A 12,401-nucleotide genomic window follows, 5' to 3' on the forward strand; every position below is an offset into this window, starting at 1 on the left:
AAATTAATGATTTTTTGGCTTAGTTATGAGTTTTTTTAAACTATGATTTTTGGGAAAAATTGCTTGTTTTTATACCTTGTTGCGGGTTTGTATAATTTTAATCAGAAAATTATAACAGCATCAACAAACGCAGTATGCAGATTTGTCAGTGCTATAAAAACATGCACAGAAAAGCTTTCCGAATAAACATTAGTGCTATTTTGGCTTAATTATTATGTTTGGAAAACTCAGATTATTTAAGAAAAATTGTCTGTTTTTATACCTTTTCGCAGATTATAGCTTCAGTCAGAAGATTAAAACACAGTGAAGGAGTCATTTCCGACCCTATAAACCATATATATTCTTGATCAGCATCAACAGCCCTGTCGTTGTAGCCATGTCCGGTAGAAAAATAAATTTTTTAAATATTTCCGAAAATTGAAAATTTTATAAGGGGTTACATCATTAAAATTGGCAAAATTTGGCAAAAAATTGAATTTTTTAAATTTAAAAACTGAGTATGCAGCTTTGTTAATCTACTAAAACCTAGCATAGAACAGCTTTCCGAATTAAAATTAATGATTTTTTGGCTTAGTTATGAGTTTTTTTAAACTATGATTTTTGGGAAAAATTGCCTGTTTTTATACCTTGTTGCGGGTTTTTATAATTTTAATCAGAAAATTATAACAGCATCAACAAACGCAGTATGCAGATTTGTTAGTGCTATAAAAACATGCACAGAAAAGCTTTCCGAATAAACATTAGTGCTATTTTGGCTTAATTATGATGTTTGGAAAACTCAGATTATTTAAGAAAATTGTCTGTTTTTATACCTTTTCGCAGATTATAGCTTCAGTCAGAAGATTAAAACACAGTAAAGGAGTCATTTCCGACCCTATAAACCATATATATTCTTGATCAGCATCAACAGCCCTGTCGTTGTAGCCATGTCCGGTAGAAAAATAAATTTTTGACATTTTTCTGAAAATTGAAAATTTTATAAGGGGTTACATCATTAAAATTGGCAAAATTTGGCAAAAAATTGAATTTTTTAAATTTAAAAACTGAGTATGCAGCTTTGTTAATCTACTAAAACCTAGCATAGAACAGCTTTCCGAATTAAAATTAATGATTTTTTGGCTTAGTTATGAGTTTTTTTAAACTAAGATTTTTGGGAAAAATTGCTTGTTTTTATACCTTGTTGCGGGTTTGTATAATTTTAATCAGAAAATTATAACAGCATCAACAAACGCAGTATGCAGATTTGTCAGTGCTATAAAAACATGCACAGAAAAGCTTTCCGAATAAACATTAGTGCTATTTTGGCTTAATTATGATGTTTGGAAAACTCAGATTATTTAAGAAAATTGTCTGTTTTTATACCTTTTCGCAGATTATAGCTTCAGTCAGAAGATTAAAACACAGTGAAGGAGTCATTTCCGACCCTATAAACCATATATATTCTTGATCAGCATCAACAGCCCTGTCGTTGTAGCCATGTCCGATCGAAAAATAAATTTTTTAAATATTTCCGAAAATTGAAAATTTTATAAGGGGTTACATCATTAAAATTGGCAAAATTTGGCAAAAAATTGAATTTTTTAAATTTGAAAACTGAGCATGCAGCTTTGTTAATCTACTAAAAACTAGCATAGAACAGCTTTCCGAATTAAAATGAATGATTTTTTGGCTTAGTTATGAGTTTTTTTAAACTATGATTTTTGGGAAAAATTGCCTGTTTTTATACCTTGTTGCGGGTTTTTATAATTTTAATCAGAAAATTATAACAGCATCAACAAACGCAGTATGCAAATTTGTTTGTGCTTTAAAAACTTTTAAAAAACTTATAGCACTAACATACTGCGGTTGTTGATGCTGTTATAAATTTCGGACTAAAATTATAAAATTTTCTGTTTTTATACCTTTTTTCTGGTTATTATAAATTTTGGACTAAAATTATAAAATTGTCTGTTTTTATACCTTTTTGCGGGTTTTTATAATTTTTGTCCGAAATTTATAACAGCATCAACAAACGCAGTATGCAGATTTGTTTCTACTATAAACACTTATAGCACAAACATACTGCGATTGTTGATGCTGTTATAAATTTCGGACTAAAATTATAAAATTTTCTGTTTTTATACCTTTTTTCTGGTTATTATAAATTTCGGACTAAAATTATAAATTTGTCTGTTTTTATACCTTTTTTCGGGTTTTTATAATTTTTGTCCGAAATTTATAACAGCATCAACAAACGCAGTATGCAGATTTGTTTGTGCTATAAACACTTATAGCAATAACATACTGCGATTGTTGACGCTGTTATAAATTTCGGACTAAAATTATAAAATTTTCTGTTTTTATACCTATTTACTGGTTATAATAATTTTAGTCCGAAATTTATAACAGCATCAACAAACGCAGTATGTAAGTGCTATAATTTTTTAAAAAGTTTTTATAGCACAAACAAATCTGCATACTGCGTTTGGTGATACTGTTATAAATTTCGGACTAAAAATATTATAACCAGTAAATAGGTATAAAAACAGAAAATTTTATAATTTTAGTCCGAAATTTATAACAGCGTCAACAATCGCAGTATGTTAGTGCTATAAGTGTTTATAGCGCAAACAAATCTGCATACTGCGTTTGTTGATGCTGTTATAAATTTCGGACAAAAATTATAAAAACCCGCAAATAAGGTATAAAAATAGACAATTTTATAATTTTAGTCCGAAATTTATAATAACCGGAAAAAAGGTATAAAAACAGAAAATTTTATAATTTTAGTCCGAAATTTATAACAGCATCAACAATCGCAGTATGTTTGTGCTAAAAGTTTTTTAAAAGTTTTTATAGCACAAACAAATCTGCATACTGCGTTTGTTGATGCTGTTATAAATTTCGGACTAAAATTATAATAACCAGCAAAAAGGTATAAAAACAGAACATTTTATTATTTTAGTCCGAATTTTATAACAGAGTCAACAATCGCAGTCTGTTAGTGCTATAAGTTTTTAAAGCACTAACAAATCTGCATACTGCGTTTGTTGATGCTGTTATAATTTTCTGATTAAAATTATAAAAAACCCGCAACAAGGTATAAAAACAGGCAATTTTTCCCAAAAATCATAGTTTAAAAAACTCATTACTAAGCCAAAAAATCATTAATTTTAATTCGGAAAGCTGTTCTATGCTAGTTTTTAGTAGATTAACAAAGCTGCATACTCAGTTTTCAAATTTAAAAAATTAAATTTTTTGCCAAATTTTGCCAATTTTAATGATGTAACCCCTTATAAAATTTTCAATTTTCGGAAAAATGTCAAAAATTTATTTTTCGACCGGACATGGCTACAACGACAGGGCTGTTGATGCTGATCAAGAATATATATGGTTTATAGGGTCGGAAATGACTCCTTCACTGTGTTTTAATCTTCTGACTGAAGCTATAATCTGCGAAAAGGTATAAAAACAGACAATTTTCTTAAATAATCTGAGTTTTCCAAACATCATAATTAAGCCAAAGTAGCACTAATGTTTATTCGGAAAGCTTTTCTGTGCAAGTTTTTATAGCACTAACAAATCTGCATACTGCGTTTGTTGATGCTGTTATAATTTTCTGATTAAAATTATAAAAACCCGCAACAAGGTATAAAAACAAGCAATTTTTCCCAAAAATCATAGTTTAAAAAAACTCATTACTAAGCCAAAAAATCATTAATTTTAATTCGGAAAGCTGTTCTATGCTAGTTTTTAGTAGATTAACAAAGCTGCATACTCAGTTTTCAAATTTAAAAAATTCAATTTTTTGCCAAATTTTGCCAATTTTAATGATGTAACCCCTTATAAAATTTTCAACTTTCGGAAAAATGTAAAAAATTTATTTTTCGATCGGACATGGCTACAACGACAGGGCTGTTGATGCTGATCAAGAATATATATGGTTTATAGGGTCGGAAATGACTCCTTCACTGTGTTTTAATCTTCTGACTGAAGCTATAATCTGCGAAAAGGTATAAAAACAGACAATTTTCTTAAATAATCTGAGTTTTCCAAACATCATAATTAAGCCAAAGTAGCACTAATGTTTATTCGGAAAGCTTTTCTGTGCAAGTTTTTATAGCACTAACAAATCTGCATACTGCGTTTGTTGATGCTGTTATAATTTTCTGATTAAAATTATAAAAACCCGCAACAAGGTATAAAAACAAGCAATTTTTCCCAAAAATCATAGTTTAAAAAAAATCATTACTAAGCCAAAAAATCATTAATTTTAATTCGGAAAGCTGTTCTATGCTAGTTTTTAGTAGATTAACAAAGCTGCATACTCAGTTTTCAAATTTAAAAAATTCAATTTTTTGCCGAATTTTGCCAATTTTAATGATGTAACCCCTTATAAAATTTTCAATTTTCGGAAAAATGTAAAAAATTTATTTTTCTATCGGACATGGCTACAACGACAGGGCTGTTGATGCTGATCAAGAATATATATGGTTTATAGGGTCGGAAATGACTCCTTCACTGTGTTTTAATCTTCTGACTGAAGCTATAATCTGCGAAAAGGTATAAAAACAGACAATTTTCTTAAATAATCTGAGTTTTCCAAACATCATAATTAAGCCAAAATAGCACTAATGTTTATTCGGAAAGCTTTTCTGTGCAAGTTTTTATAGCACTAACAAATCTGCATACTGCGTTTGTTGATGCTGTTATAATTTTCTGATTAAAATTATAAAAACCCGCAACAAGGTATAAAAACAGGCAATTTTTCCCAAAAATCATAGTTTAAAAAAACTCATAACTAAGCCAAAAAATCATTAATTTTAATTCGGAAAGCTGTTCTATGCTAGTTTTTAGTAGATTAACAAAGCTGCATACTCAGTTTTCAAATTTAAAAAATTCAATTTTTTGCCAAATTTTGCCAATTTTAATGATGTAACCGCTTATAAAATTTTCAATTTTCGGAAAAATGTCAAAAATTGATTTTTCTACCGGACATGGCTACAACGACAGGGCTGTTGATGCTGATCAAGAATATATATGGTTTATAGGGTCGGAAATGACTCCTTCACTGTGTTTTAATCTTCTGACTGAAGCTATAATCTGCGAAAAGGTATAAAAACAGACAATTTTCTTAAATAATCTGAGTTTTCCAAACATCATAATTAAGCCAAAATAGCACTAATGTTTATTCGGAAAGCTTTTCTGTGCATGTTTTTATAGCACTGACAAATCTGCATACTGCGTTTGTTGATGCTGTTATAATTTTCTGATTAAAATTATACAAACCCGCAACAAGGTATAAAAACAAGCAATTTTTCCCAAAAATCATAGTTTAAAAAAACTCATAACTAAGCCAAAAAATCATTAATTTTAATTCGGAAAGCTGTTCTATGCTAGGTTTTAGTAGATTAACAAAGCTGCATACTCAGTTTTTAAATTTAAAAAATTCAATTTTTTGCCAAATTTTGCCAATTTTAATGATGTAACCCCTTATAAAATTTTCAATTTTCAGAAAAATGTCAAAAATTTATTTTTCTACCGGACATGGCTACAACGACAGGGCTGTTGATGCTGATCAAGAATATATATGGTTTATAGGGTCGGAAATGACTCCTTTACTGTGTTTTAATCTTCTGACTGAAGCTATAATCTGCGAAAAGGTATAAAAACAGACAATTTTCTTAAATAATCTGAGTTTTCCAAACATCATAATTAAGCCAAAATAGCACTAATGTTTATTCGGAAAGCTTTTCTGTGCATGTTTTTATAGCACTAACAAATCTGCATACTGCGTTTGTTGATGCTGTTATAATTTTCTGATTAAAATTATAAAAACCCGCAACAAGGTATAAAAACAGGCAATTTTTCCCAAAAATCATAGTTTAAAAAAACTCATAACTAAGCCAAAAAATCATTAATTTTAATTCGGAAAGCTGTTCTATGCTAGGTTTTAGTAGATTAACAAAGCTGCATACTCAGTTTTTAAATTTAAAAAATTCAATTTTTTGCCAAATTTGCCAATTTTAATGATGTAACCCCTTATAAAATTTTCAATTTTCAGAAAAATGTCAAAAATTTATTTTTCTACCGGACATGGCTAGAACGACAGGGCTGTTGATGCTGATCAAGAATATATATGGTTTATAGGGTCGGAAATGACTCCTTTACTGTGTTTTAATCTTCTGACTGAAGCTATAATCTGCGAAAAGGTATAAAAACAGACAATTTTTCTTAAATAATCGGAGTTTTCCAAACATAATAATTAAGCCAAAATAGCACTAATGTTTATTCGGAAAGCTTTTCTGTGCATGTTTTTATAGCACTGACAAATCTGCATACTGCGTTTGTTGATGCTGTTATAATTTTCTGATTAAAATTATACAAACCCGCAACAAGGTATAAAAACAAGCAATTTTTCCCAAAAATCATAGTTTAAAAAAACTCATAACTAAGCCAAAAAATCATTAATTTTAATTCGGAAAGCTGTTCTATGCTAGGTTTTAGTAGATTAACAAAGCTGCATACTCAGTTTTTAAATTTAAAAAATTCAATTTTTTGCCAAATTTGCCAATTTTAATGATGTAACCCCTTATAAAATTTTCAATTTTCGGAAAAATGTCAAAAATTTATTTATTGACCGGACATGGCTAGAACGGCTGCTGATGCTGATCAAGAATATATATGGTTTATAGGGTCGGAAATGACTACTGCACAAGTTTCATATTAAAATTGTAGTCCCCTGTGGCGTTAAAATAGTTGTCCCTAAAGTTTTCCTTTTGTAAATACGAGTTTTTTTTTAAATAGAAAATATCATTTTAAATACAAAAAGGAAACCTGCTAAGGTTAATCAAATTATTCCGATAAGCGGAAAATGTCTTAGAATATCACTAAGAAATGTTTTCGCCGTTTTTATCTTGTTGTTCATTTATATATTTAATTCTCTCTCCATTTACGTACGTTTAATGTCAGTAATTTCAGTTTTGAATAGAAGACACAGCTGACAACTGTTGTTCGGTTGTCTGATAATTGCGCGGGTAACGAGGCACAGCCAAATCAATTTTAAGGCCCAGACAATGGGCCGCAATGTGAAGCAACCAACCTTCAACCGCAACGAGTAAGAGTCCGAGTCTTACTGCAGTTAGAAGACAAGAGACTTTCAGCGGTTTGATGCGGCCCAAAAAACAAATATCATTAGAAACACTAGCTAGCTAGTCAGTTGGTTTGGAAACTGGTTTCCATCGAACAGCTGTAAATACAAGATGAACGGCGCTGGGGAGAAGGCGATGGGGTCTTAAAAGTCAAACGTTAACTTGGCCAGTGGAACAGCGCCGGTGGAGCACCGACAAGAAGTTCAAATATTTGCTTATGAAATTTAAATGTTTTGCCTAATGAAACGTACCCGGAATATTCTTATCTATCGTCGTCTTTCACTCGCACTAATTGGTTACTCATCAAGGTGATGATCACAGCTTAGATTCCAATTCAATTTCCACTTTCGCTTCAATTTCCACTTTTCATTTCACTTCCATTAATCTACCGACCGAACATATTCACGTGCGCCGCGCCTTGCGTAATTATTCAAATTTTATATATTTTTTGCATTGCCTTGAGATTCGCGCATCTCATAGATACATTTTTGAATGCAAGCAATGGGAGGGCTGGTGCTCCAGGTTTTCCGTTCGTTTCGAAACTTTTTTTATAGCCGTCTATATTTTTCGCGTCTGCCAGCAGTTGTTGTTTACCGTTCGCCGCTCGTCAGCTCACTGAAAAAGCCGCCACGCAGCTCCCCTCGCACCCAAAGAAGCTCGGAGAGCACAAGATACAAGATACAAACGGAGGGAATAGAGCGGCTAAGATCTCGAGATTGTTTTGTTTCTCCGCGATCTCGGAGTTTTCATGCTCTTCAACTCGCCGGCCGCCGGCGTGAATGAATTTTAAATTTCATTTTTTGGTGCATAGAGAACAAATACAGTCAAATTGGTCATTAAATTGGAAATCGAATTGAAGAATAAAAATGCAAAACAAAATATGAGTTCTCAAGGAAAAAAATGTCATAGTCAAAGTAGTCTGTGCGATTACCGTAGCAAATACCATTACCCTTCATCTGAGTTTCGAAAGCAGCCAGAAAACTTTCTTCCAAGCTGAAAATAATTTCATATATTAAAATATTTTTTATTTTTTGGCGAGCCATGGAAAAGTCACAGCTGCTGAATATAAAAAACTTTCTTCAAGAATTTAACGATCGACTCAAGAATCTAGGGAGTAAATTCATTACAGTGATTCATTCGATTTTGGGGAACGGCCTAACATCAGATATTCCCTCTTTAATGGAAATTAAGTCGGAACTCACAGAACTAGAAGAAAGACTCGAATACTTTAAGACCCATTATAATCAATGTAAGCATGAAGGATAAACTAATTTAAGATGATGGCTAAACCAATCTTATATTTTAGATCGTCAGCAAAACTTATTGAAGAAAAACATATCAGGCAATGAAATGGGATCCCTAGAAGCCGGATCTGATAGTGGTAAATATGGAAGAAAAGTTTAAGATGTTAACTAACCAATTCATATTGAATATTTATTTTATTTATATCATATTTTATTTTATATCTTAGCTTCTGGGGATACCAATCTATTGGAGCGTGAAATAGATGGCGAAGTTGCAACAGAAGCCGAAGAGGTCTCCCCAATTGTTGATGACTCTGATAACTTAAACAATGACGACAATTAATTAAAAAGAATTCTGTGTTTGTTTTAAATATTAAACCATTTTTATGTATTTCTGCATTATTAAAGGTAAGTTTAGCATGTTCTAAACAAAATCCAAAATTTTGTCCTAAATAGTTTTTAAGGTTCATGTCTGAGCTAATGCACTGCTTGATAAAAATACGCTCCTAGGAGTTTATAAATACCCCCACACTGCTTTCTTTTTATAAAAATTCCCAATGTTGCACAGGTGGCAGCACCCAACGGCAATTTTTAAATATTTAAAAATATAAACTAAAATATATGTTTCTATTAAGATAAAACACAATCATAATTTCATTGTTATTTTTTGTATTTTTTTTCTTGTTCCATTTCGTTTTAATACATACAATATAAAAACTGATAAAAAATCAAAAATAAATAAAATGCATTTAGGCTTAAACTGTGTGTTTTGTTTGTTTCTTGTTTTTCAGTTTGAAATGCGCTTACAAATGGCTGGCAAAGGTCTGGGCTACATACGTCTGTTGTCTACGAAAGATACAAAAATTACAAAGAACAAAAGCTGTGGCTCGGACGCTTTTTCTATGGCCAAAAGTTAAACGTAATTATAATAATTTTAGGCTTAGGCGTTATCAGTTAGAGTTAGACATTAGTTATTGCTGTTCGTGTTCGGGCGCTAATTGGTTTTTGCGTGTTTCTTTTTTTTGTATATATAAATATAATACAAATTAAATATTGTATTTATGTGTCAATTCTAGGGGCTAAAGTGTTTATTTATAGTTAATTTTTGCTAAACGATCACATTGAACAGGCACTCACTCCGTGGCACTCACTCATTCATTCACACACTCGACTCATCACTCACTCGCACTCCGACTTACAAATTACAATTTCGCGCTTAGATCTAGGGGGTAATGAGGGGTGTGGGGGCACAGGGGCTCTTCGGGTCTTACTAAAACTAGAATATGGGCTCGTTACGTATTCTCTCTCCTCAAAAAACTTCTCTACTCTACGCTCTAAATCAAACCATTTTCCGATTTTTACGGTCGCCAAGAATTTGAAATTTCTAGATTTCAGTTCATGGATTTTCACGATTCTTAGCTTTTTAGTTCTTGGAACGACTGTAAAAGAAGTTCGAAAGCCTGGTTTACCTATCTCGTTTCGCGTTTTGATTGCTTCTTTCAAAAGTTTTTATAAAATTTTGGACTCGCATTTCGTATATATGTAGGGGTTGCATGTTTCGTATGCTTGTAGTTCTGCTAATAACATTTTGCTTCACGGATGAATGACTGAGAGGTGTGGGTGGTGTAGGTGCAGGGGGATGCACTTCGCACGTTGGGTAATCACAGCAAATCGGCGCAGACTCCGCCGAACCACGCCATATACAGCGGCAGTAGGTAGACAACCAGAGCACGGCGGAGCGTCATCTTCTCCGGAGCACTGGACGAGCGATGATCTTCGATGTCGTTATGGCTTTCATCTGAATCCTCATCGTCGCCGCCGCGCTGACCATGATCCTCCTCGATTGTGTTGTGATCCTGGTCAAAGTGGGTGGTGTGAATCAATGGATTCTTATCATCCACTCCGCCCGTGGGCCGTGATGTATGCGTGGGCACCTGCGGCCGGGCTCCATCCTCGTCGTCATCGTTGTCCGCATCCACCGTGGGACGATCAACATCTGGCTTATGGCTGGGCTCAAATGGACCCAGGCCAGAGCCATCGTCGTCGTCCTCATCGTCCTCAGAGCCGGAGCCAGAGCCAGCGCCACTGCCCGTATAGGGTTCTTCTGTAAGAATAAATGGTTTATAAGTAAAAAGGTTTCCAAAGATCAAATCTGTGAGGGATTCTTACCCAGCTCAGTCCACTCTACATCCTGTCCATTATAGGCATTGCGCAGGTGACTGATGGCATTCTTCAGATGAGCCAGCTGCGAGGACATTTGAGCGGTTTGCTTGGTGCTGGCAGGATTGCCACTGAACTCGGGATTAGAGCCATGCTCGGTGGTTATTGAGTGCATGTATCTGCAAGGAGAAATTGGGTTAACTAAGACTCTTTCTATATACATCTATATCAATTCTCACCTGTCAATGGTATGACCATTCCAGCACATGCCATCCACATCGGAACTGGAGGCTATATCCTCGTTGCTGCAGACGGAGTGTGGCAAGTTCGACCAGAATTTCTTGTAGTCCTTCACCCGCTGCCGTATATCCCTCACGATCCTGTCTAGGATTGGTTCTCGTCCACCGCCTCCGCTTTCGTTATCATCGTCATCGTTGTCGTCCCGATTATTTTGTTGCTTTCGTCGTTGTTGCTGCTGTTTGCGACGCTGCTGTTGACGCCGGTTGTTGCCACCGCCGCCGCCGCCTCCATTGCCACCGTTTCCTCCGCCATTGCCATTGTTTCCTCCACCATTTCCACCCTTTCCTGCTCCACCTTGTTCCTGCGACTGCTGACCCGAGCTCTCCTGCGAACCTGGCTCAGCTGCTCGGCGCTCTCTCAGCACCATGGCCTCATCCAGCGTGGCATCAATGTCCAGGGTGTCCGCCTCCATAGGACTCTTGGCGTTGAGCACCTGGACGCCCTGCAGCTTGGGGTTAATGGAACGCTTCATTTTCTTCAGCTTGGGTCTGCCGCAGCCCTGGAACACGCGGCTGGTGATGTCTTGGCCAGAATCCTGCAGGGAAAAGTAAAAGTTTAATGTTAGTAAATGTGAAAGCCATTGTTGATATGTAATTTAATCTTTGAAATTATTATATAAATTAGAAAGCTTGCTTTTAATTTTAGATCTCGAAACCAGTTGCGCCACAATCAACAGCAATTCCATTCACACCCCGTCGAGTGTGTGGCTCCTAAATGGCTATTTATAGCTGCTTTTTATTGACCCATTCCGTAGATAAGAATTGATTTCAAGCGGCTACTCATTATGGCCCATCATCAGTGGCCACTTGAGCGAGCAGAGACCTCTCGCGACTCGGAGAAGAGTCACCTCTCCTTATCAGCTCACCCATATCACCGGTGTCAGTTCCCAACCGTTTACAGTTCCTCTAATTACGAGGTTTGGGTCAGGGCAGGAGTGGAGTGGGGTTACCCCCTCATCATAACTGTCGACCCTGATGGCAATCATTAAAAGCGGTTCCTCGTCAGTCGGAGTCGGTTCAAAAAAAAGCTAATCTGAATTAAAATTGAATACTATTTCGCATTTCGCATTTTGCATTTGTTTTTTGGCCTTTTATGGGGCCGTCAGCACGGGCAAAAAGTAAACACATTAAAAGCCAAATGCCGCACAACAACATCAGCGAAACACAAACAACAGCAATAGATATATGTTATGTAGATACAAACAGACAGACGAAACAGAAGAACCAGCGGTTGAATAAAGAAATGTGTATAAATTTTAAATGGAAATATAAATTAAATTCATATGCGAGCCAAATGTTGTGCAAATAAATCGTAAAAATGGCAAACAAAACAAAAGTCAAGCGATAGTTCCAACGAACTCGAAGAGGGGAGAAAGGCCAGCAGGGGTTTTAAAATATTGCAGTAATCAAAATTCAATAAGTTATGGCCAACCGAGTGTAAATTATTCCGATGCTTTCTATGCATAAATATATGCATTAGTTTTGACAGAATATTTATATGATTGAGAGGTTTTGGTTTTAGTTTTAGTGATATAAATACTAAATAAATCATACTTGATAAAGTTCTT

General features: G+C 34.4%; 1 protein-coding gene across 1 annotated transcript in view; it reads right to left on the reverse strand.

Annotated features, from left to right (window-relative positions):
* Positions 1–9,026: 9,026 nt before the first annotated feature.
* The window catches only part of dlp (glypican dally-like), a 48,124-nt gene continuing 44,749 nt past the window's right edge, over positions 9,027–12,401 (reverse strand). The window contains exons 6-8 of the mRNA XM_020950913.2: positions 10,774–11,369; positions 10,544–10,713; positions 9,027–10,478 (exon numbers count right to left, since the gene is read on the reverse strand). Of these exons, the coding sequence (XP_020806572.2) occupies positions 10,036–10,478; positions 10,544–10,713; positions 10,774–11,369 (1,209 nt within the window). The 3' untranslated portion in view covers positions 9,027–10,035. The remainder of the gene's footprint in view (positions 10,479–10,543; positions 10,714–10,773; positions 11,370–12,401) is intronic.

This window comes from Drosophila serrata, unplaced genomic scaffold, assembly GCF_035046125.1.
Source record: "Drosophila serrata isolate PLE 108 unplaced genomic scaffold, ASM3504612v1 contig_71, whole genome shotgun sequence".
Lineage (NCBI taxonomy): Eukaryota > Metazoa > Arthropoda > Insecta > Diptera > Drosophilidae > Drosophila > Drosophila serrata.